Source organism: Drosophila kikkawai, chromosome 2L, assembly GCF_030179895.1.
Source record: "Drosophila kikkawai strain 14028-0561.14 chromosome 2L, DkikHiC1v2, whole genome shotgun sequence".
NCBI lineage: Eukaryota > Metazoa > Arthropoda > Insecta > Diptera > Drosophilidae > Drosophila > Drosophila kikkawai.
The window spans coordinates 3,789,807-3,812,877 of record NC_091728.1 but is presented as its reverse complement, the minus strand read 5'-3'; the positions used below and the strand labels follow the sequence as shown (position 1 = coordinate 3,812,877).

Genomic DNA, 23,071 nt, shown 5'->3' with positions numbered 1-23,071 from the left:
ACAAAGTCTTTCCTTTAGGTTTACTTTAATTTTATCAATATCCTAAAACTACATCTTATATATACGTTTTTTGTAGACCAACCAGATTGTTAATTTCCCCAAACAATGCTCTCAATCCAGTCAGTAAACAGATGGACCTTGGTGTAGACACTGGGCACTCCTTGACTTCCGCACACCAAGCCGTATGACACAATGCCCAACAATTGTTTGAGGCAAGGATAAAGCGGATGTTGAACGAAGATGGGTCCTCCGGAGTCGCCATTACAAGTATCCTTTTCGCTAGTCATTGATCCGGCGCAGAACTGGGTGCGAGTCTCGATGCCGAAACGCAGTCGTTTCTGACACTCATCGTCGCTGAATCGCTGCAGAGTGACCTTCAACAGGTGAGTGGACTTCACACCGTCCTCGGTGAATCCCCAGCCAGCGGCTGTCACCTGCTGGTTTTCATTTCCGCTGCTTGGCGGCAGGCAAACCGCCGCCACATAATCCGTGAACACAGCCTCCCGATCGAGTTCGACCACTGCAATGTCATTTTTGGAGCCGCGCTCTTCGCTATCGTCATCATAACCCGGATGCACCACATAGTTCACTACCCGAAAGTCCTGCACCTTTGCATCATCGGTGGTTACGTCGTAGTCCAACTCACCCAGGCGAACTACAAACTTTGGTGAGTCGAAGTTGGGATCCAACCGCTGGGCCTTTTCTCTGCACTCTGGAGTTATTTAAGATTCCATAAACATTTCAGGGCTACTTACTCGTCCGTCTCCAGGCAATGAGCCGCAGTCAAAACAAATTTGGGATGCACTAGAGAGCCACCACAGTCCCAACTCACATTGGACTTGTTTACTCGCTTGGTTCCAATTAGCGCCATAAAGGGGAACTCCCGCCCAGAGGCCTTTGTGCCGCCCACAATGAATGGCGTGGAGCGACAGGCTTCTCTCGCCTCATTATACTGCTTGCATTCTGAAAATGTATAAAAAAAAATATGAGAACTACAAAAATATACAAATACAAAGCTCTGTACGCTTCTCAAACGGCCTCGCCTCCTCCACGGGCTTCAGGTTCTGGTGATCCAACGGCAAGGGACAGCAGACAATGTCGTTGAATTCATCACAGAATTTCACGTTGTCTCCAATCAAATGCTGGTTGTAGAATATCACAGGACAGTCCGTCCCAGTTAGCTCCTTGCACTCGCCCGTTCCATTGTCGCAGTATTCGGCCAACACGCCGATTGAACACAGCAGCACCAGCATCCATTGAAATCCGGGTAGCACAGGCATTGCCAAAGGCTTTGCGGGCAAAACTGAGAGCATCAGGTGAGGCTGACCAGATCTACTGATACTGCTATCTCAAGGGGAGCTTTAAGTTCAGAATAATTCTCACTGAGAATAAAACATGCTCTGTTTGTGACTCACGGATTTAAGCTTTTGATTGAGGAAGCGGCCAGAAAGAGATTGAAGTTTATAAAACTCGAAATACGAATGTATTTAAAATTTAAGAGGTTCTCCTTCGTTACTACTGGCTTAAGTTATCTGAGAAGGTTTACTAAGTACATGAACATGGGACTTAAATTCAATAAATGCAAACAACCTGCACTTAACTTGAAAGAAAAGTACCTTTAAATTACACTTAAGATATCTACGTCGGCTTTCACTTGCTTGGAGAGCCTGCCTAGGTCTAATTATGGCGCATCCTCATTAAAATGATGTCTAAGCTTATTATTTAGTGCAGGTGGGATCGTCTTTGTTGGAAAACAAAATGTATTTCCTAGAAATTTTAATTTCATAAGGTATTAAGATCGTCAATAATAATAAAGTCCAGAGATGCCAGTTTTAATTGCAGCCTCTAAACTGGAGTGAGTGACATTGAGTCAACGTTGTCGTTGGCTGGATCCCGGCGCTGGTTGTTGCTGTTCTGTGCTTCCGGAATACGAGGAGGAGAAGGAGTAGCAGTTTCAGTACCTGCACAGGGTCACTTACAAGCCCTGCTGCAGCCATCGATGTAGATCTCTCATCTATTAAAGAGAGGCGGAATCTCTTTCCTACAGCATCACAAAGAGAGCAGTTCAATACCTTAATAAAACAAAATTAATCCAGTCTTATTATACAATAATTAATTAACTAAAAAAAAAAGACTCATTAAAACAAAAATAAAGGAACCAGGGGGGGGGTTCCTGTTGAAGTGGCGTTGCATGGCTTAGGAACAGGAGAGGCTGTCATCACCTTCCGCTTCATCAGCTGAATAAGAGAAGAAAAAGACAAGGTCAATGGATCATTCCACCATATGTCTCAGTGATCACTTACACAGAATTTGCAGTCCGAACATGAGACTGAAACCAGCCAGGGCTGAGATAAGGGCTCGCCATCCCGCGTGATTCTCGGTGAGAATCTCGAAGAATACCACGTACAGCAGGGTTCCGCAAGCGATGCCCTGGAGCACTCCCGAGGGCAGACTGGGTTGGCCCGCCACCACCTGCTCGCTTATGCCAAGGCCCACCCCAATACCAATGGGCGTGACAATCGAGAAGGTTACCAAATAGACAATGGCCAGAGAGCCGCGGGTTCGGGCCACCAGCAGCTCCATGCCAACACAGAAGGCCAAGACCAGCTTGTGGGCGGCCACTGCGCCGAACATAAACCAAACCGTGCTCACACTGTTCTCCAGACCGATGGCCATTCCTTCGAAAAGCTCGTGCAGGGACAGTGCCAGGATAATGCCCAGTCCCCGGGCCGAGGATCCTTCCCCGGTTGGCACTGGCAAATGTGAGTGCCCGTGGCCGTGCTCGTGTTTATCGCTCACTGCTTGAGATTCCGCAACTATAACCTCCTCTCTCATCGTATCCTTCCCCTTTAGCAGGACACTATGCCGTATGCTGTGTCCCCTTTCAAAGGCCCCACTAGCCAGTGACTCCTTCCGGCTGAGCTTTTGCTGGTGACGTCGCACAAACGCAGTCATTAGCTCGTCCAAGGCGTACATCAGGAAGAAGCCGGTGCAGAGGAGCAGCTCGGGCAGGGCGAACGGCGTCACCGCAAGCATTCCGCATTGCTGCAGGGCATCCACCACCTCGATCACCTCCGGCAGCATGTGCAGAAAGGTGGTGCATATGAGCACGCCGCCACCGAAGAAGAGCAGACATCGCACCACCGCCGAGGCACGGGTTTCCTCGGGACTCTTCTTGGTCCACTTTAACCAGCGGTCCAGGATGTACGGCAGGCTGCCGCAGAGCACAGTAATCACCACCAGCACTACCATGGCTACTATTTTGGCCACGAGCAGGCCTGACATATCCACTGCGCTGGCCATCCTCCCGTTCCGAGCTGCTAGCAACGACTGAGTTTGGCGGAGACCGGCGACCACCAGTGGTTTATATTTCCAGTCGTAAATCAATGGAATCGGATCGCTGATTGATATGCGGATACACGGCGCAGAGCGGCCCAGACAATGGGCAGCCTACGTTATCTCAATGGTAGTAGTTATCTCCATTCTCGGTCACGTGGACAGGTGGCTTTCACCTGGCACGATAGCCATAAGATGGGGTTCTCGGTAAATAATTTCAAGTCCCAAGAGGGTTGTGTAATGTGGAGGATATCATGCTATGAGAAAAGTTACTCCTGAATCTAACAAGCAGATTTTGATAGGATTTTAATAGGTCTAAGGATCTATCTAGGATATGTAAAAAGGTCCCTAAATAGACAAAATATCTTAATAAACTTTCTTTGTTTCCAGGAAAGTCTGGTTGCTTTTGTGTCCATCACTTGACTTTCCTGCATTACGCTGTCAGTAAAAGTTTTCGGACTGAAATTTCAGCTGGCTTAAGGCAATAATTTGTTGCCAATGACAGCCAAAGTCTTTGTCTATTTTTATTTCATTGCTATCATTAGATGACGGCGATAGTTTCATCTGATAACTTTAAAACCCCGGTACAATGTGAAATTTATTTAACAGGGCGTGTTTCGCACTGAAAGGATAAGAGTCCCAACTAACCACCCGTTAAGAAACATAATCAAATACTTAGCAACTAATTAGAGAAGGGTCCTCAATTCAAATAGTCTTTGTTTGTTGCTCGTATTTTTTTCAGAATCTTAATTATACAATATTGTATTTTAAAATTGGTACTTGAAGCTTACTTTGCCAAATTAAATCAATCAATTTCTTCATCGAAGAAAATGTCTGCTAAGAAAGCATTGCCTTGACTTCAAGTCAAAGTCAAGAAAGGGCCACTTCTTTGAACTTCGTCTGGGGGCAGACATAGTGACTCTTGCCCTTGGCTTCTCCAACTGGAAGAGAGAATGCAACTAGTTAGATCACAGCTTTCAAGACGTTCAAAATGAGATTGTTCACTTACTTGCTATCTGGAGACCGAACATTAGAATGAATCCCAACACCGAAGACAGGAGGACCCGCAGGCCGGCATGGTTCTTGGCCACAATCTCGAAGAAGACCACATAGATCAGAGTGCCGCACGCCAGGCCCTGCAGGATTCCCGATACCGTGCTCGGTTCGTTTGCAGCAGAGGACTCGCTAACCGCGATCCCGATTCCCACTCCTATGGGAGTTACCACCGAGAAGACAAGCAGATAGACGACCGCCAGTAGCCACCTCGTATGAGCCATCATAATCTCCATGCCTATGCAAAAGGCCAGGACAAGTTTGTGGACTGCGATGGCGCCGCACATAAACCACACAGTGCTGACACTCATCTCCAGGCCAATGGCCATGCCGCCAAATAGTTCATGAAGGGACAGAGCCACGATGATTCCCAGGCCCCGAAGCCAGTTGGGTTCTTGGGGCTGATCCTTAGGCTTCTCCGGTTCCTCCAGCTCGACAACCTGCCCCTTCTGCATCACCTCCACACCCACTATGAGCTGGCGTTTGCGTTGCTGTCTTCGCCGGACTATGAAGTGCATAGTTTCCTCGATGCAATACATCAGATAAAAGCCGGTGCATAGCAGGACCTCTGGCAGCCCAAATGGAGTGGGTATTAGCATTCGGCAATCCTGAAGTGCACTCACCACTTCCACCACCTCGGGCAGCATATGGATGAAGGTGGTGGCTATGAGGACGCCTCCGCCAAAGTTAAGCAGGCAGAGGACCACCTTAAACTCGCGAGCATCGCTCTGGGGTCGGGATGTCCACTTGTAGAAGCGATCCAGCAGATAGGGAATGAAGCAGAACACCAGGGTGACCAGCAGCAGAACCACAATGGCCACGATTTTGGCAACTATCAAGTGTTGGTCGGTCATGGCAAATGAACTAAGTGGCGCTAGGAAAACGACTTTTCCTTTACCTTTTATACTCCCCACGATATCAAGCTAAAGATATCAGCAAATCGGATATTAATTACTTATATTAAAGGCTTAGACGCTGGTATTTAGGGAGAATGCTCCTTGGGGGTTTAGGCATAATTTCGGCATGATATCTTTTTTGCACGATATCTGCCTTTTGAGCTGGAGAGCTCCACTATTCTGGAACATGGCCGTAATGAGGTAATCACTTTGTTTGTTTGAATTACGCTGTCAGCAAAGTTATCGGACTGAAAATTCAGCTGGCGAAAACAAATATTCTGCTAAAGCTTTGTGCACCCAGGAGTCCAGCGCTATCATGGGGCGATGGCAACAGTTTCACCTGATAACTTCGAGACCAAGTTTCCGTTGCCGAATGCCCACTAATAGCTCGGCCAGTGAGTCAGAGGGGGCGCTATCTCTTACTGAGGTTGGGGGTATGAGTAAATAAATCAATCGTGAGTACCTATTAATAATTTATTGAACATGTTAAGCGTATGTTTTACAACATAAGAGAATAAGTTAATGGGAAAACGATTTGAATGTTCTTTCTTAACAGAATAAGATAATATGTAGTTGTTACTTTAACACAGCATTCACTTGTAAAGACACGACTTCTATAGTGCAAATGAGATTTTCGATTTTAACCAAATAAGATCCATGTCAAACAACAAATCGAAAGCATTAAGCGACTAGTCGAGAAGCAAGTCAAGCAAATAATGGTGCTGATGGCTCTGCTCCTAGCCATAATGCATGCCCAAGTGGTATCCTTGCTAGTGGTCATGATCCTTGGCAGGCTTATTAGCCATGCTTGGACATTATCCTGATCAGGACTGGTACTCAACGCCAATAGCCTGGCCAAATTGGTCCTTGTACCGAATCGAACCCGCCCAGTTTTCCACTTCAAAGCTCGACCACAAATTTTTGAATCCCTCTGCCTTATTACTTAAAAGACTTTCTCAAATCTTGAGCGATTTATCTTTTGTATATAGGATATATATTGGCAGGACCAAATAATGAGTGTACGAAGATTAATATTTAAATTGAGTCATTATTTTACTAGTTTTAGCTAAGCTTTAATTAAATAGAGCTTATGACTGTTAATTTCTCTCTCTTCCGAGTCTGGGGGGGGGAGTCTGGCGACCTTGGTGGTAGCTCAATATGTTGCTAACAACATGTGTCTGTATTTGGGTGTTGCTCAACATGTTCCTAACAACATTTGGCTATTGTCTCTTATTTAAATTATGTTTGTGTTTATCTTATATTGTAGAAAAAAAGCAATTAAAATCTAAATCATATCTGACTTACATTTTGAAAGATTTTCATGTAAAACCTTAAATATATTCTTAAAGAGTTTTGCAATTTTAAATGCTTCCTCTTATGTGGCCATTTTTAGTGCCTTCCAACTTGGCCGTTCTGGTAACACTGTTGTTTTGTTTTGCTTTTGGGATCATAAATAATATTTGCATTAATTCAGTGAAATTCAGTGAAAAGATGAGTAGTTTAAAGTCTGACTTAGACGAATACCTGCTGCTGCAGAGCGACCAGAAGAAGAGCTTTAATGTCAAGCTGCCACAACTGAAAGTGCCCAGTTTGGGATTCTTTTCCAAGGGCGCAGAACCGGAGGTTCAAAATAGCTGGCTGAAGGACACCCAGGATTCCTGTTGCCCCAAATTGGTAACTAACGAATATACAATCTATTGCTTAAAATGGAAAATAACTAAAAAATCCCCGCTACTTACAGTCTCGCCTGCAGCGAATCGTGGGCTTTGTGGCCTGCCTGGGCATGGGCGGGCTGTGCATGACCCTTTCCACATTCTACATTCCCGTTCTGATCCTGAAAGCAAGAAAGTTCGCCCTGCTGTACACCCTGGGCAGCTTGTTCTTCATCCTCAGCTTCTGCTTCCTCTCCGGCTTTGGCGCCTTTCTCCGACAGATGTTCTCCAAGCAGCGTCTATTGACCTCGCTCTCCTACAGCTTCTGTTTGCTGCTGACGCTGTACTGCGCTTTGGTGGCCAAGAGCACGGCCTTCACGGTCCTATTTGCAGTGGCCCAGATAATAGCTCTGCTCTTTATGATCCTGGGCATGGTGCCCGGCGGGGCAACGGGTCTCAAGTTCTTTGGTCAGCTCTTCAAGACGAGTGTTTCGGCCTCGACAAGTGCTTTGCCCGTCTGAAAAGGAAATAAAAAACATAAAACAAAGCATCATTCACCACCGCAGGCAGCAGCCCTAGCAGCAGCAACGAATTGTAACTTATTTAAAAACTCATTGATCAATCCAAAATAAAACTTATTTGTGATAATAACGCCTCTCAAAAAATTTCCAATTTAATGTTTATTATTTATTTCACGCTGTGAGTCATGGGTCTTGCAATTACTAGCCTTCGATTGTTGTTATCAGCAAGCTCTTTCTTCTGGGAAATAAATTAAAAGGAAAGTTGCCACGTTTTGTAGTTCAATAACACAATTTTTAGTATTTAGCAACCAAAATTAATCGCTAAAATAGTTTATTTTGTTATATTTAATCCTTAAACTGAACTCTACTTGCTCTCCAAAGGCGTGTCCAAGAGAGCACGCATCTCGGGCTCATCTGCCAGTCGTCAATCGTCAATCTCGCCCAGATACAAGGTCTTATCGCTGGAGCCGGAGAGTATGAGCGGTTCCTTTGGACTAAAGTCCACATCATTGACGCTGCCATTATGACCGGGCAGCTTGTACAGTATTCTCCGCGTATTCACATCCCAGATGTAGACATGCCGGTCGGCAGAGCCCGAGGATATCTTGTCGCTGCCCGGCGACCAAGCGCAGCGCAACAGATTCTTCTCAAAGTTATGCTGATGGCCCTGAAAGACCTTGACGCACCTTTCGCCTGGGGCATACGGTCGGACATCCCACACTCGCAGCGTATTGTCCATGGCATTGGTAAGCACAAAGTCGCCTTCGGGCGATAGCGACATGCCGGTGATGGTGTCCGAGTGCCCACGGAGATGATGCAGCACAGCCTGCTTTCGTATATCCCAAATCTTGACTTCGTTATCGATGCCACCGCTTATGACCTGCTCTCCGGTATCGCCAAAGCACACGGATGTCACTTGGTACGGTGATTCGAGTGTGTGGGCAGCATGTTTCTTTCGGGCATCCCAAATCTTAATGGTGCGATCATCGCTTGCCGAGCAGAGCAGCTGCTGGCCACGTCGCGAGCCCTGGACGCTGTTCACAAAGTTGCTGTGACCCTTGAAACGCCTCTGACGCTGCCCGGTGACAATGTCCCAAATGGCCAGGGTCTTGTCCGTGGAGCAGGTAAAGATGTGCGAGCCATCGGGCGTAAAGTGAGCCTCCATTACGGCGCCACTGTGTCCCGACATGGCCATAACGTTCTCGCAGTCATCGTAAACCTGCCAGATATCTGGAATAAATTTATAATTAATATTAACTAAAAACAATTTTTGGCTTAAATTTCACTCACAAATTTGCCTATCAAAGCCGGAGGAGAGCAGTAACTCGCCTTCGGGATGGAATTCTGTGGTAAAGATCTCGCCCTCATGTCCCTCTAGCTGCATTATGGGCGCCTGCAGGTTAGATGTACGCCTTACGCCCTAAAATTAACAATAAAAGTACAAATAAACAATTTTCTTGGGGGAAACTCTCAACATGCTTCTTCTTGCCACCACGCTTACCGACTCCAGGAGCGCTTTGTCCCGATTTGTGTAGGCCACCAGGTCGCTTTTACTGCGCTTTGACTCCTGGGCGAGTACCACGCTTGTATTGGGTCGTTTGGTGCCCATTTTGTTGCTTTATTTGGCAGAAATATTAAAATAATTAATTTTTTTCCGCAGTCTCACAACAAACACAACACGAGAACTGCCAACCTATTCAAAACGGGTAGTGCTGCCAGACTCTTGATCGAAGGAGGCCTGCCAATCTGCACCAAAACAGCTGATTAAATGGATTCTTGGGTTTTCTAATTTTCTTTATTTTTACACAATTTGCGGCTATACAATATGCAATTACTCGAGAAAACAGGCTCCCCTTCTAATAGGCATCCACGCGAGGGGGCTCTGCAAAGAATTCCGAGCCCTTGCGCTCTCCCTTGAGCCACTGCTTATAGCGCTCATTTCGCATGGCCTGAAAAGGTGTTTTTATAAATAAATGCAGCTTGAAATCGATATAAAGCTGTGGAAAAACCTACGTGGAAACGCATTAACTGCTTCTGCATGCCAACGCACTCCTGGAAATCGGAAATAAGGTCGGCACACTCGCGCTTTCCGCGCTCCAGGCCATAGGCCTCAAAGCACTCCATCATCTTCATCTCGAACTTGCCGCATTTGTCGTAAGTTTGATGGTTGATCAGGCAGCCGGTCAGATCCGTTAGGGGCAGGCGCAGAAAGGGAGTCAGCGACATGATGCCTAAAACAAGATATAATCACTTAATTACTAAAATTCTGCAAATTCAGTGCAAGTTATCCCAGTCTGCTCTCTGTGACGTAACCATAAACAACGGCCACAAGCGGTTAACCATGGCTGCAAGCATTGCTCTTTTGTGTTTAACAACCCTAAAATATACTCCCAATCCCGTTGTTGAGGGATTTATAAATTAACAAACCTTAAATTGCTGAAAATTTGCAATGAAAACAATTATTTTGTGTTTTTTATCTGCGCCTCCAAGACCTGTGTTGATCAACGCCGGTTGACAGGTGACAGCTGATGGTTGCAGTGTTGGTAAACGCGCGAACCGCTATCCACGTTTTGTTTACGAAAATATTTCGTTTGTTCACAAGAAAGCCATGAAAAACCAGGATTTAGTTGATTATTTAAGGTCCTGTGGCGTGTGCGAGGTCTGCCAGCTGCGCTACTTGAAGGCTAGAGGATCGGAATACAAGGATATCAAGGAAACTCTGCGCCGGGTGAGTAATATGTGAACTTTAACCAAATTGAGTCTAATAAAAGTTAACTTTCCCCTTTTAAAACGCTCAGTTGGATATAAAAGTGAATGAAAATGAGGAAAACGTGGGCGATATCGTATTCCCCGAAGAACAACCGACTAAGAAAGCCCGCTTGAGCACTTGTTCCACGTGTTTGGGACTATTTTCGGAGGAATTTCAGCGGGAGCTACTCCAGGGGATTCTCACCTCGGACTTTGCCAAATACGATTGCCAAAAAATCGTGCTGGCCATAAGTTTGCCAATGGTCTTGCAGCTGCGCCAGTTGGCCATGTGGTTTGCTTTGCAAAAAAGATTTGGAGCCTCCGTGGACGGCACCAATCCGCCGGATGTGCCCATCAAGGAGGCCGTTAAACTGATCCTGCACCCCATCATATGCGAAAAGCTGGCCAAGGAATACGATGCCAATGGCCTGATGATCAACATAGATGTGACGCACAGCCTCGAGGCCGGCGAGGTGGAAAAGCTGGTGGGTCTTAACCGGGAGGCCTTTCCCGCCAAGGCTGCCCATCAGAAGCGCATCGAAATCTCGCGGGGCCTGCTCGAGAAGCAGTATCAGCCGGCGAAAGTTAAGGCGGAAATCTTTGAGAAATATTACCAGATACCATGTGCCGGCGTCGAAGAGCCCCTTAAGCTTGTATCCATCGATTTGCAGGGTCCTTTGGTCTGTGTGGCCGGCAGGTATCGAAAGCTCAGCCGGGAACTATCGCACACGCCGTGGATCTTAAATGGTCAGAGGCTAATGGAGGACAGCATCGAGGAGATCATCATCCGGAATGTGGGACCACACTTTGCGGAGAAACTGGAGAAAATCAACTTCATGTCCAGCGGCAGGGAAGATGTGGATGTTCGGTGTCTGGGCAAAGGAAGACCCTTTGTTTTGGAAATACCAAATGCCATTCGGAGTTCCCTGACCACAGAGCAGGCCTATAAAATGGAGCAAGCTGTGGATGGGTCCGGCAAGGTGTCCATACTCAATCTACAAGTGGTGCCCCGGGAGGAACTCACCCACATTAAGACGGGCGAGGAGCAAAAGAAGAAATTCTATCGTGCTCTGTGCGCACTCAAAGAACCAGTTACAGTGGAGATCCTACAGAAACTACAAATCCCCGAGAGCTTTGATATACAACAAAAGACCCCCATCAGAGTGCTTCATCGTCGTCCTCTGCACACGCGTCCCCGAACGATTTATAGTGTTAAAGCGAAGGTACAACGTGGGAATCCCCAGGCACTCGTCATCGACATTGTCACGCAGGCGGGCACGTACATCAAGGAGCTGGTTCACGGGGAATTTGGCAGGACGACGCCCTCCTTTGCCTCAATCATTGGCCAGGCCATTGATATACAAGCCCTGGATGTGGTGGGCATTGATCTGGACTGGCCACCGGAAGTGGACAACTCGCCAAGCGTGGAATAGAGCTTAATGTTTTAAATGTTAGAAGATAAGACAAAAGGTAAGCCTCAGTAGCTTTAAAAATAAATTGTTTTTTAATTGAAATTGAAAATTGAAATATGAAAATTATGAAAGTTTATAAAGTTTTCTGGGCGCCAATTAGCCCCCACCGTTTCCCAGCACTGCCCACACAGAGTTGCCCGAGTTGGCAGCACCGCCTTATCAGCTGTATAGCCGATAAAAAGAAGAGCGTGCGTGCGCTCAATGAATAAAAAGTAATTTTACTTTTCTAGTGTACAAAACGGTTAACAATAAACTCGTATGGCAAAATAGTGTAATAAAAAATAGGCAATGCTTTAAATAAAAGTAAGATCTATTGAATGTCGGTTCTAAATTGGAAAATACCAAGCCATTTAAGAATTTCACAAGTCCAATTAAGAATCATGAATTAAAGTGTGCCCAAAAAAAGTGAAAGTGCATACAGAATTCTCCCGCCGCCGCCCCTATGTTATCATTCCGCCCGCCACTCCCCCTCCCCGCAGTGCTACCAGACCTTCGCAAGCCGGGCTTTTCGCGTTTTCCGCGCTTCTGCCATCATGCCAAGCAGCGACACGCCCCACCAAATTTTCGCCCACTCGCCTTCAGCCCACTCCGCCCACAGAAAAGCCCGGAAGATGCGTGTGAAAGCCCACCCAACCCTCTCAGGAGTGCGAATTTGACCTTGGCCAGGGTCGAGTCCGTCGGCCAGAGCTGCCACCCAGTCGAACAGCTGCGCATGTGTTGGTGCACACGCAGCATGTTACTAAAAACAACAAATAATCGGGTGCCAATAGCAACACAACAACAAAAATCAACAAAAACTGCATCTTTGCGCTCTCCGGCTGTCTCTCGCAATCTTTATCTTTATTTCTCGCGTGTTCGCTCTCTTCGGTTAGCGCGGTAGCTTTGGCGAATTTCGAATTCATTTCAACTTCAAAAGCTGAGCGGAAAAGTTGGCAGAGCAAAAAAAAGTGATCATTTGAATAAAACAACGAACACTAATCGCGTTATCAATCGACAAAGCAGCAGCCGGTGCCTTCATCGTGTTTTTTTTTGCCTATTTTGATAACAGAGAGCGGAGGAGCCCCAACATAAACTAGTGTGTTTATTGCCCTTATGCTAATTAGCAGTGTTTCACAAGCAACTCAAGAGTTTTTGTGTTTATTTTGCGTTTTATTTTCGTTGTTTTCGTTATTGTGAAATAAATAAAAAACTAAAAGAAAATCAAGCACAAGTTGGTCTAAATAGGGGTTTTCATTAGAATATTTTAAATAGTAATGCTGATCAGGCATTATTTTGCGTGCATTATCTTGGCAAAATTCGTATCTTTTGGTGACTTGGTAATAAATTTATGAACTGACCTTTCAGCCTTAAAGTTTTTATAACAAATTCTAAAAATAAATTAAACTTTAAAAGTTTTCTTTTAAATATAGGAAATATTTTTGGGTTTTTCCAGAGTTAATAAAAAAAAGTAAACTTTTTATTTTGTATTTTACTAAAGAAAAAAAATCTAAATTTAATAAATAAAACTGTTTTAATAAGAAAAACCTTTAATTTCATTCCGAAAATTATTTTATAAAGTTATTTAAATATTAAAAAATTTTAAATTAAAAACTGTACTGTAAATAACTGTAAATAGTTAACATGAAATATGATATAAGCCAAGAATTTTACAAAAAAAGTTTGCTTAGACGTACCCTAAAAAACATAAACAAAAGCTAGATCAGCTTACCTCTCCCCAAAAAAGAGTATAAACAAAAGCTAACTCAGTTGAGATATAAAACAAACAAAAGACATCAATTACCAGGGTATTACACAGTCTAATCGATTTAAATACTCACAATTGTCTCCATTGCATTCTAATGCTAAACTATTTCAACACGAGCTCGCCCAATAGCAACGCGATTCTTACGTCATTTGAGCTCAAAAAAATAATAAAAAACCATCCAACAAACCCTCTCCTCCAGCGACAATTGCAAAACAATTTTCTACCCATTTACAGATATAAAACAAAAAGCAAAAGTTCAACGGCTTTCGTCCGAGTAAAAACGCCAAGCCCCATAAGCCAAAACAATTAATTAATTTGTTTATTTGGCACATTTATATTATTGCCCGTCGCGTGTGTGAACGTACGAACTGAAAGGTCAAATACGAAACCATCGGAAAAGTATAGCCCGGCATATAGTAGCGATAACTAACCAAGATAGGCCACAGAATGAACGACCGTGAATTGAGCTGCAGTGCGGGCGGCCAGTTTATGGATCGCGGACGGATGAATCAGAATGGAGTGGTCCAGCCACTGCTAACTGGTGAGTAGATGCACTGCGAAATAATATAGGAATGTTTATTTATACATTCTTGGAATGATTTTATATTGGAATTATCGGAATACATCGGACTGGGCGAGTATTTTTCCAGGAATGAAATTTTATTAAATTTAAAAGATACTAGTTTTATAAATATTAAAGTAATTTGTTTTGAAATTATTAATTTTTTTAATCAAAAAGTCAGATGTAAGTTTATTGTATAAAAATATTTATTTGCTTTCCAAAAATATAATAAAAGAATGAAAATATATCTTATTAGGGGAAGAGTTTATTTTTGTTAAATTAAATATATTTTTTACCTGTGTTTAAAAAGCTTATTAAAATACTTTTTAAATATATTCTTAATACCCATAATGCTATAAAATCCCTTAAAAAGTTTTTAGATTTTCATAGAGCTATTTTTTAGAGTACCGCCAAAATAAGTAAACTTTAATTTTGTTTTCCAAAAGCCATCTAAAGCCGGCTGACATTTTCACAGAGACAATTTGGCGCGCTATGCAATGCTATTTTGGCTTGTATACCTCTCTCTATATATATTCAAATATTTTTAGTCACTGCAGACACGAGCGCAAATAAATAAAATACCCGATCTTTAGGTCTTTGCACTTAGATAAGAATTAGCATTTTATTTGCAGGTTTTGTGTTGTTTTATTTATTATTTTTTTTTTGTTTTGTGTGGTGTATGTGTTGATTGTCTGCCACTTTCGGTTTAGTAGCGTTAATTGCCCCCATCAGCAGCGGACTTTCCAGGTTATCTTATCTGTCACGATTCTGGGCCAATGAAGTTTTAGCTACTTTGTACAGGGGAGCCTTAGAAAATATTACATAATTTTTAATTTAAATAAATATAATCCTAGTATTAAGGATAAGATTAGGGGACCATTGATATAAAGATAGAACTTCTTGTATATTTAAAAAAATATATCAAAAATATAAAATTTTTTTTTGAAAATCAAATATGTACCAAAAAAATCAGCAGGCTTTTATAAAATGCGTCAATTACCACCATTTTTCTACTAGAACTAGTTGGGAATTCTAGTGTAATCTTAAGTAAATTTATGTTTAGGCAATAACTCTAAACTTTCTATATTTTATTAAATAAAGTTAATTTTTTTGTATAATAAATACATTTGCTTTGGAACCTTACATACCAAGATTCAAACAATTAGCGCCACAAAAAGCTCAGTTCTCATAGATCTCTAAGTATTCAGTATATATTTTCACTAAAACAAGTCCTAACTAATCTAAATTCTTTTAATTTAATACACAAAAACTTAAAATCTTTGCATACCACAATTCAACGTTTTAAATTCTAATTACCCTTGGTTCTCACAGTACATTTGTGTTACACAATCTTGCCTGTACTGACATCTAATAATAATATTTGGTATTATTAAATATATTACTATATCTATGGATATTTTTCATTACAGATTTGTATCAGATAACTATGGCCTATGCTTATTGGAAATCCGATAAGACCGATGACACGGCGGTATTCGATCTGTTCTTTCGTAATAATCCATTCCACGGCGAATTCACAATTTTCGCTGGCCTCGAGGAGTGCCTCAAATTCCTGGATAGCTTCCATTATTCCCAAAGCGGTAAGTTTCTATAAATTTACTATATATTTTGTATTTCCATTAGCTAATCGGTGTGATTGGGCTTGTTTCAGATATCGAATACCTAAAGCAAACACTGCCCGAGGGCATTGAAAACGAATTTTTTGAGTACCTTGGCAATCTGACGGCGCGGGATGTCACCTTGTTTGCCATTGATGAGGGCACGGTAGCATTTCCACGGTGGGTTATTGTCTATAGAGGTTTTTTATTTAATAGTTAATTGTTTTGAAACGTTTTAGTTTATATTTATTTATTAATTTTTTTTTTAATTTTTAAAATCACTACTGTGCGATATTTATCGACATATAAATGTTTCAAATCGATATATTAATGCAAAAAACGATATTTTTGGACTTTTTCTCCCTGAAAAGTCGTAGATTTATGGTTAAAATTTTATTTTTAGCAACACACAAAGCAGTAAAAACCCACCTATATATTTAAACTCCCAATTACTTTATGTTTATTATATTTATTTTTCATAATTGTAAAATGTAAGCAGTCTGTCTGAGTTATTTTAAGGCTGTTGATGTGATAAAACCCAAGCAGAGATAATAATGAATGCTATCTCTAGAAACAACTTAATTGTTTAAGCATTAAAAGAGTTAAGAATAGCTTAGTCTACATTGTTGATAAGTTTAAGCTTTCGCATAAAGTGTTTTTTGTTTATCTTTTGCACAGTCTAATTAATTTATGATAACTCTTTTCAGCGTTCCCATCATTAAGATCGAGGGACCTTTGATCATAGTCCAGCTGCTAGAAACGACTCTTCTCACCTTGGTGAATTATGCCAGGTAAGCTTACCTCCTCTTCTGTTATCTGGAAATTGCCTAATAGTTCCCCCTTCTCCCCCTCTACCCTGCACCAGTTTAATGGCCACGAATGCAGCCCGATATCGCATGGTAGCTGGCAAACATGTCAAACTATTGGAATTTGGATTGCGTCGGGCCCAGGGACCGGATGGCGGTCTATCCGCATCGAAATATTCCTATACAGGTAATAAAAAAAAAACGTGAACTTTCACACGACCCACACTTCATGGGTATGGGTTCTATATAGAGCCGTGACAAGTAAGGTCAAACGTGTGCGATATAAACATTTTTTTCGGCATTGCCAAATTGCATGCAGACAGCTCATTATCAATTAAAAATAATAGGGGAGTAGGGCAGCAGGTGGGCAGAAAGCTCTGGTAAAGTTTCCACAGTCAAAAAGTAACTTTTTAGGGGTGAAAATAAAGGGTTTATGATTTTAGCAATTTTGATAGAAACCTGGTTTTATAGAAGTTTAGTGGGTAAAGATTAAAAGATTTTCATAATGATTATAAAAATATTTTTTAAAAATTTATAATGGTTTGAAATCTTCTTAAAGTGTGACTAAAAGTTTAGATTTAAATATTTTACAAACTAAATCGGTATATCGATAGGAAATATCAATATTATATCCAAAATATTGTAAACTTCGATATATCAAAATTTTAAATATCGATTAAAATCGCCTATTATGGTAAAATATCGATATAATTGATTTAGATTTATATTTATCATTTTAAAAAATATATTTTGGTAAAGTTTCCCAAATCCCCCACATAAAAGAAATAATTACAGGGTATCCAAAAACCCTAATAGCCACCTTATCGTCTCACAGCTTGATCGTTCGAGGATACAACAAAAAAAAAAAGAAGAGAAAAAGGAAGTATAGAAGGTGCTTTTCATATTGTTTTGTGCCTGACTTTTTTATGATGTGCATGCATGCAAAGCACGTGTCACTGTCAGAAGCTCAGCCTGCCTGCCTGCCTCTGTGATTTCCGATTTCTCCATCGGCTCCTCCTCTTCTCAAGGCCCCTACCGAAAACTATGAGTAATTCTGCGCCTTCACCAAGGCTTCCGTTTCTCCTCCATCGAGGCTTCTCCTCGTTCGCCCCCGCAGAAATTCAAGAACTCTTGTTTATGTGTTAAACTAAATGTGCGCCCCGAAGGCAGTAAAAATTCGCAAAGTGGGTGGCACACGCAACGCCGCCCACATAGGAAATATTGGATGGATATTGGAGGGTGTCCATGTATAGGGAAAAGGTAAATTCGGTGCCAGGCACCCAAACAGAAATCAAGCGAGGGAAAGGTACACATATATTCCAGCAGAGTCTTTCAATTGGCGCTCACACATCGTAACTTGCTCCAAGTTTATAATGCGTTCCTGGGATATATCCTTCTATATGGGAGTATCACTCCCCCGCCGGAATCGATGGAGGGCTTCGCGTGCGCGGCGTGACTCACGCCGTCGTCCAGTTGGCGTCAAGGTTCCGCCGTCAAGGCTTCCCTTTCTTTTTTTTTTTTTGTGAGAAATGAAAGGGGAAGGCTAAAAAATTGAAATGTTTGAGTCGGAATTTCCGTCACTAATGGCGCAATATGGTGATGTAAGACCATTAAGGTGATATTTAAAACTTGGGAACTTATTTAATTAGGTTTTACAGCTGTGATTTTTACGGATTTTGCAAGTTAATAATTGGGGTTTTAGTAAGTGAAAAGAGAGGATATTTTAATTTAAATTTATTTTAAAATATTTTTTATCTTCCTCATCCTCCGAATTCAGACTTGAGAATTCTAAGATGGATTCTTTGAAAAATAGCTCTTTATAAATTCTAAATTGTTCTTCTTTTCAGGTGGTTTTGATGGCACCTCCAATGTCCTGGCCGGAAAGCTCTTCAACATACCCGTAAAGGGCACCCATGCCCATGCCTATATCACTAGTTTTAGCAGCATTGGCGAACTTAAGACACGTCTCATTAAGCACAAGCAAACGGGTAAGTAAAATATAACATTAAAAACCAATTAAGAAACGAGTTTTATTATAAAATCTTCAACAGGCATCATGGAGGATCTATTAGAGCACGCTGTGCGGCATCGTCAGATGCTATCCCATGTTCTAGACGTCTCAACGGAGGAGTCGAGTGAGGGTGAACTGGCGGCAATGGTGTCCTATGCCATTGCCTTCCCCGACGGATTTATGGCTCTTGTCGATACGTACGATGTTAAGAGGTATTTCGCTTCTAGGCAGATTCTCTCGGAACGGTTTTTAGTTATCAGAGTTTACGGTTTCGGTTGATCCTTTTGTTCTTGTGTTGTGTTGTTTTTTCCTCCTCCCCATCGTTCTTTTTTTGGATATATTTTGTAAAAGTATTTGAGACTCTCGAGACGTGCACCAGAAACTCCCGCAAAAAACAAACAAACAGAAGTAACTATTAATTAAATAACTTTTTCTGTGAGATAATTCCCCCATACATTTCTCCCAAGATTTTTTCATGCTAGAAATCATCACTTTCTTGTTTTTGGTTTCTTTTTCGTTTGAGTAATAATCCAAAGTATTATCCAACAGCCGAGAAACAGAACAGGCCAGCTTAGAACCCAAGCTTATCAATGATATCAAGTCTGATAACAGTCCGCCAAAGCAAAAGCCATCGACAAATGGCCATCAAAATGGTCAGAGTAATGGCAAAATAAATGGACACAAGACCAATGGCCATCAGAATGGTATTATTGTTCAGAGTAAAGATACTAAGATACAAGATACTAAGGCCAACACAGCAACAACAGCAGCAGCAAAGACAACAACAACAGCCACAACAACAACAACGTCCAATGGGACGGCATACCTACCAAAATATGTCGAGAAGTCATTCAGGTAAATGTCGTTGATAAATCGTAAACAAAAAAACCCGAATAAATGAATACAGAAAAGAAATTGAATTCAAAGTATTCCAAAAAATAGGAACCATTAAATGTATTTCTTTGATTTGAAACGATTTTGTTCATTTGTTCATTCATTATAAACTAACATTCACATATTTTCTTACGCTAATTTCTGGGCTTTCAATCAGACTTTACATTACTTTTATACATCTAATGCTATAACTACATATTTTTATGGATTTCCCTGCATGTTGTTTCATCGAATACAAAATATATATAATTAACCAAAATTGTAGCCACTAAATTCCAAAAATTATAACCCATCATATACAGGCATATATATGTGTATATTTAAGCTGATATATGTATATGTCCTATGCTTTGGTGTTTGAAAATAATTTAAAAAAACTAAATTGGTACTCAAAGTCATCGCAATAATTGGGAAATATTGAAATATTCCTTTGGCAAAAAGACTAAGACAACCCGAACAGGTGAAGTCAATTTATTTGTATCTTATTTCCTTTGCTTTTTCCTACTCTCCCGCTTTCTAAACTTGCTTTAACACTTTTTTTTTTTGCTGTGTATCTTTACTAAAATTCTCATTTTACATTTTTTATGTTTAGCATTTACCTTTTTCTAACTACATTTTGTTTACTATGCTTTTTATTTTCTCTTCCTAAATGTGAATGTGTTATAAAAAAAAAAAACATTAATCGAAACCCGAATCAGAATCAGAAACTCATAAATCGAATCGAAAAAAACAAACAAGAATTTACGAAACCTAACATAGTAAACAAATGACTTCCGGCACTATTTTGGCAGAGGTATGTAAAACACACGTCTTCAAGTTACAAAACAATTCGAACAATCAATCAACCAACAACAACATTATGATATTATAAACAGCAAAACACTATATCATATGGCATATATACTCACCACTCCCCCACTCGAAAGCAACAATTACTGAACAACAACAACAACAGCAAACCAAAGTTCATGCATAAATGACAAACCAAACCTATAACTCACACATAACAATTATTAAGTCAAACAGAGTGCAATTTTAATAAAGTTATTACTTAAAAATTATTAAAACTTTTAGAATTGGATTAATAAAATAAAATAGTATGGAGTTACGCATCTTATTATTCGATTTTTTTGGTGCATCATTATTGTTTTTGGCCAGTTTTTAATTATCAGAGAAGCATTTTCTATTACAATTTAAAACTTTAATGACTGAATAAAATTATTAAAAATAATAAACTTAAGTAAAATGGAAAAAATAAAATAATAACCTAAAGTAAAATGAAATAAATATAATTTTAAACGTTCTAAACTAGATTTTAGGCAATAAAACTGAAAAAATAAATATGAAACTCAAAGGAAACATGCACTGGAATCACCCTAATGCTGTCATGGAATCTAACCCTATTATTGTCTTTGTCCCTCCACAAAAAGATCCTCTGTTAACTTTTATTAAACATTTTTTCCCCTGTTTTGTTTTGTTCAATCTTTCTCCCTCTTTTCCCCAACAACCCAAAGATATTGAAATGATTTTTTTTCTAATAAATTTCAAAAGAAACCTGAATTTTTTTCTTAGTTTTATAAAACTGTATATAGTTATAAACTATATAGAAAAGCGTCCGAGAGAGCACACTGCATGGCTTGAAAATAAACAAAAAAAAACCGAAAGAATTTTAACATTTTGTGCTGCTCTCAGTAAAATGAGAAATGAGAGATGATATTACCAGTCAGATTGTTTTTGCTAGTGGCACTTGCAACCACCAGTGGTTCTTTCAACACGTTTTTACTTAGCTCCACTGTTCCACACACCTAAAACAGCATTTGTTTTTGTGTAATTCTCGCTTTAAAGTTTAAACTTAGTGGCAATAAAAAAAAGATGATTGTATAGCAAAATGAGAGATATATTCTTTGTTGAATTGAATTAAACAAAAAAAACCAAGCAGCACTTAATGAAGCTTATTACCAAAGTGATTACTAATCATATCTACTTTACTTTCTTCTCTTTAGGAGCGGTCTTCTCAATTTCAGTGCCGTGGCCTTGGCCCTCAACGATTTGGGTTATCATGCTTTGGGCATTCGAATTGATTCGGGAGATTTGGCATATCTATCCTGCTTGGCTAGGGAAACCTTCGAGAAGGTGGCGGAACGCTTCAAGGTGCCCTGGTTCAACAAGCTGACCATTGTGGCTTCGAATGATATCAACGAGGACACCATACTGAGTCTCAATGAGCAGGGACACAAGATTGATTGCTTTGGCATTGGCACGCACTTGGGTAAGTTAGTTTTGGTTAGTTTTTAGTTGCAAATAATTATTTTAAAACATTTTCAAGTAACCTGCCAGCGTCAGCCTGCCCTGGGCTGTGTCTACAAGCTGGTAGAGATCAATGGCCAGCCCAGAATCAAGCTTAGTCAGGATGTGGAAAAGGTTACGATGCCGGGCAACAAGAATGCCTATCGTTTGTACAGTGCCGATGGTCATGCCCTCATCGATCTTCTGCAAAAGGTCTCAGAGCCACCGCCGGCAGTGGGTCAAAAGGTGCTCTGCCGTCATCCTTTCCAAGAGTCAAAGCGCGCTTATGTGATACCCTCGCATGTGGAGTCGCTGTACAAGGTGTACTGGAAAGCGGGCAAGATATGCCAGCAGTTGCCGACCCTGGAACAGGTTCGCGAAAAGGTGCAAATCTCGTTGAAAACGCTGAGGAATGATCACAAGCGCACGCTCAATCCCACGCCCTACAAGGTGAGTTGTTTAGTTTATAAAATATTTAACGTTTTAAATTTAAATTATATACATTTTATTCCAGGTGGCCGTCAGCGATAACCTGTACAACTTCATTCACGATCTGTGGCTGCAGAATGCTCCCATTGGCGAGCTCTCATGATCTATATAAAGTGGAGATCCTAACGATCTATATTTATATATATTCATACAAATGATGCGCGATAACATTTCCGAGAAATTTACTTTTTTTATTCATTGTTTTGATCTTTAAATTAGTCATTTGCTGGTCAATATGCATCTGTTGAAATTTTGGCTTCTCTTCTTGAGAAAATGAAGCACAAATTCCCCAACTTGCGAGTGAATTTCTAAATCTAAAAAGAATTGTGTAGTCAATAGTTTTAATGTGTTATAACTAATACTTACCTACCTACTTACTTACTTACTTAACTACTATATAAAACGCACATCATATTCAGGAATGTGTCATGTGCCTTAAAACGAAACGGAAACGGTAACAGAAGCGGAAGCTAAGCAAAAACCTAAGCAGAATACCAAACATAAAAACAAAGAATACAAAGAAATCAAGTTGTATTTAAGAATTTTCCTAGTACTTAAGTGTTGAAATGAATGGAAACGTAACGAAAGTTAGAAGTACAAATGCTTTTTAGGACATTTTTGCATGCAAACTAGGGCACACACACACTCACACATCAAGCACACACCTAATTATATATATTATATATAAACTATACATACTACGTTTATGTATTTAACGAAATTCAATTGTAAATATGTTCAACTTGATAATTGTAAGCCAATTAAGCAATACACACAACACACACGCCGTCAACTCTAAATGACACCGCTTCTTAAACTGTTTGCCTGTAGTTTTGATCGAAAATAAAACAAAAAAAAATAAAAATAAAAATAAAAAAATAAAAAAAAATTGACAGAAACCAGGAAATAAGATATTCGTTTTTAATTTAATTTTTTTGGGGGGTTTAAATGGAGTTTTAAATTCCTATAAAAATATAAAGGT

General features: G+C 40.7%; 8 protein-coding genes across 11 annotated transcripts; 3 read left to right on the top strand and 5 right to left on the bottom strand.

The window, feature by feature from the left end:
* Window positions 1–8: 8 nt before the first annotated feature.
* On the bottom strand, window positions 9–1,613 carry LOC108086056 (trypsin-2). The gene is made up of 3 exons (XM_017182874.3): window positions 1,025–1,613; window positions 756–963; window positions 9–705 (listed from the first exon to the last, which is right to left on the bottom strand). Exons 1-3 carry the CDS (start codon window positions 1,311–1,313, stop codon window positions 90–92), a joined length of 1,113 nt encoding a protein of 370 aa, XP_017038363.2. The 5' UTR covers window positions 1,314–1,613; the 3' UTR covers window positions 9–89.
* A 124-nt stretch (window positions 1,614–1,737) lies between these two features.
* Zip42C.1 (Zinc/iron regulated transporter-related protein 42C.1) lies at window positions 1,738–3,332 on the bottom strand. Its single transcript, XM_017182875.3, has 2 exons — window positions 2,304–3,332; window positions 1,738–2,237 (listed from the first exon to the last, which is right to left on the bottom strand). Exons 1-2 carry the CDS (start codon window positions 3,301–3,303, stop codon window positions 2,197–2,199), a joined length of 1,041 nt encoding a protein of 346 aa, XP_017038364.1. The 5' UTR covers window positions 3,304–3,332; the 3' UTR covers window positions 1,738–2,196.
* Window positions 3,333–4,175: 843 nt separating this feature from the next.
* Zip42C.2 (Zinc/iron regulated transporter-related protein 42C.2) lies at window positions 4,176–5,243 on the bottom strand. Its single transcript, XM_017182905.1, has 2 exons — window positions 4,346–5,243; window positions 4,176–4,277 (listed from the first exon to the last, which is right to left on the bottom strand). Exons 1-2 carry the CDS (start codon window positions 5,241–5,243, stop codon window positions 4,207–4,209), a joined length of 969 nt encoding a protein of 322 aa, XP_017038394.1. The 3' UTR covers window positions 4,176–4,206.
* Window positions 5,244–6,706: 1,463 nt separating this feature from the next.
* Window positions 6,707–7,607, top strand: LOC108086165 (vesicle transport protein SFT2C). Its single transcript, XM_017183027.3, has 2 exons — window positions 6,707–6,959; window positions 7,027–7,607. Exons 1-2 carry the CDS (start codon window positions 6,777–6,779, stop codon window positions 7,456–7,458), a joined length of 615 nt encoding a protein of 204 aa, XP_017038516.1. The 5' UTR covers window positions 6,707–6,776; the 3' UTR covers window positions 7,459–7,607.
* Window positions 7,603–9,157, bottom strand: LOC108086164 (U5 small nuclear ribonucleoprotein 40 kDa protein). Its single transcript, XM_017183026.3, has 3 exons — window positions 8,960–9,157; window positions 8,749–8,878; window positions 7,603–8,688 (listed from the first exon to the last, which is right to left on the bottom strand). The coding sequence occupies exons 1-3, from the start codon at window positions 9,065–9,067 to the stop codon at window positions 7,883–7,885; spliced, it is 1,044 nt and encodes a 347-aa protein (XP_017038515.1). The 5' UTR covers window positions 9,068–9,157; the 3' UTR covers window positions 7,603–7,882.
* A 74-nt stretch (window positions 9,158–9,231) lies between these two features.
* Window positions 9,232–10,038, bottom strand: ND-15 (NADH dehydrogenase (ubiquinone) 15 kDa subunit). The gene is made up of 3 exons (XM_017182977.3): window positions 9,886–10,038; window positions 9,472–9,689; window positions 9,232–9,407 (listed from the first exon to the last, which is right to left on the bottom strand). The coding sequence occupies exons 2-3, from the start codon at window positions 9,682–9,684 to the stop codon at window positions 9,315–9,317; spliced, it is 306 nt and encodes a 101-aa protein (XP_017038466.1). The 5' UTR covers window positions 9,685–9,689; window positions 9,886–10,038; the 3' UTR covers window positions 9,232–9,314.
* A 14-nt stretch (window positions 10,039–10,052) lies between these two features.
* On the top strand, window positions 10,053–11,710 carry Pus10 (Pseudouridine synthase 10). Its single transcript, XM_017182976.3, has 2 exons — window positions 10,053–10,186; window positions 10,257–11,710. Exons 1-2 carry the CDS (start codon window positions 10,067–10,069, stop codon window positions 11,637–11,639), a joined length of 1,503 nt encoding a protein of 500 aa, XP_017038465.1. The 5' UTR covers window positions 10,053–10,066; the 3' UTR covers window positions 11,640–11,710.
* Window positions 11,711–11,835: 125 nt separating this feature from the next.
* Naprt (nicotinate phosphoribosyltransferase) lies at window positions 11,836–22,987 on the top strand. Of its 4 annotated transcripts, none has more exons than XM_017182972.3 (12): window positions 11,836–11,981; window positions 13,657–13,963; window positions 15,415–15,585; window positions 15,657–15,783; window positions 16,311–16,394; window positions 16,469–16,596; window positions 18,257–18,397; window positions 18,461–18,632; window positions 18,970–19,275; window positions 21,318–21,583; window positions 21,641–22,050; window positions 22,115–22,987. In XM_017182972.3, exons 2-12 carry the CDS (start codon window positions 13,870–13,872, stop codon window positions 22,190–22,192), a joined length of 1,977 nt encoding a protein of 658 aa, XP_017038461.1. In that variant the 5' UTR covers window positions 11,836–11,981; window positions 13,657–13,869; the 3' UTR covers window positions 22,193–22,987. The 4 variants fall into 4 exon arrangements, with proteins under 4 accessions (XP_017038461.1, XP_017038463.1, XP_017038462.1 ...); XM_017182973.3 differs by having other exon boundaries at window positions 11,838–11,890; XM_070288668.1 differs by lacking the exon at window positions 11,836–11,981 and adding an exon at window positions 12,576–12,753.
* The last annotated feature ends 84 nt before the right edge of the window (window positions 22,988–23,071 follow it).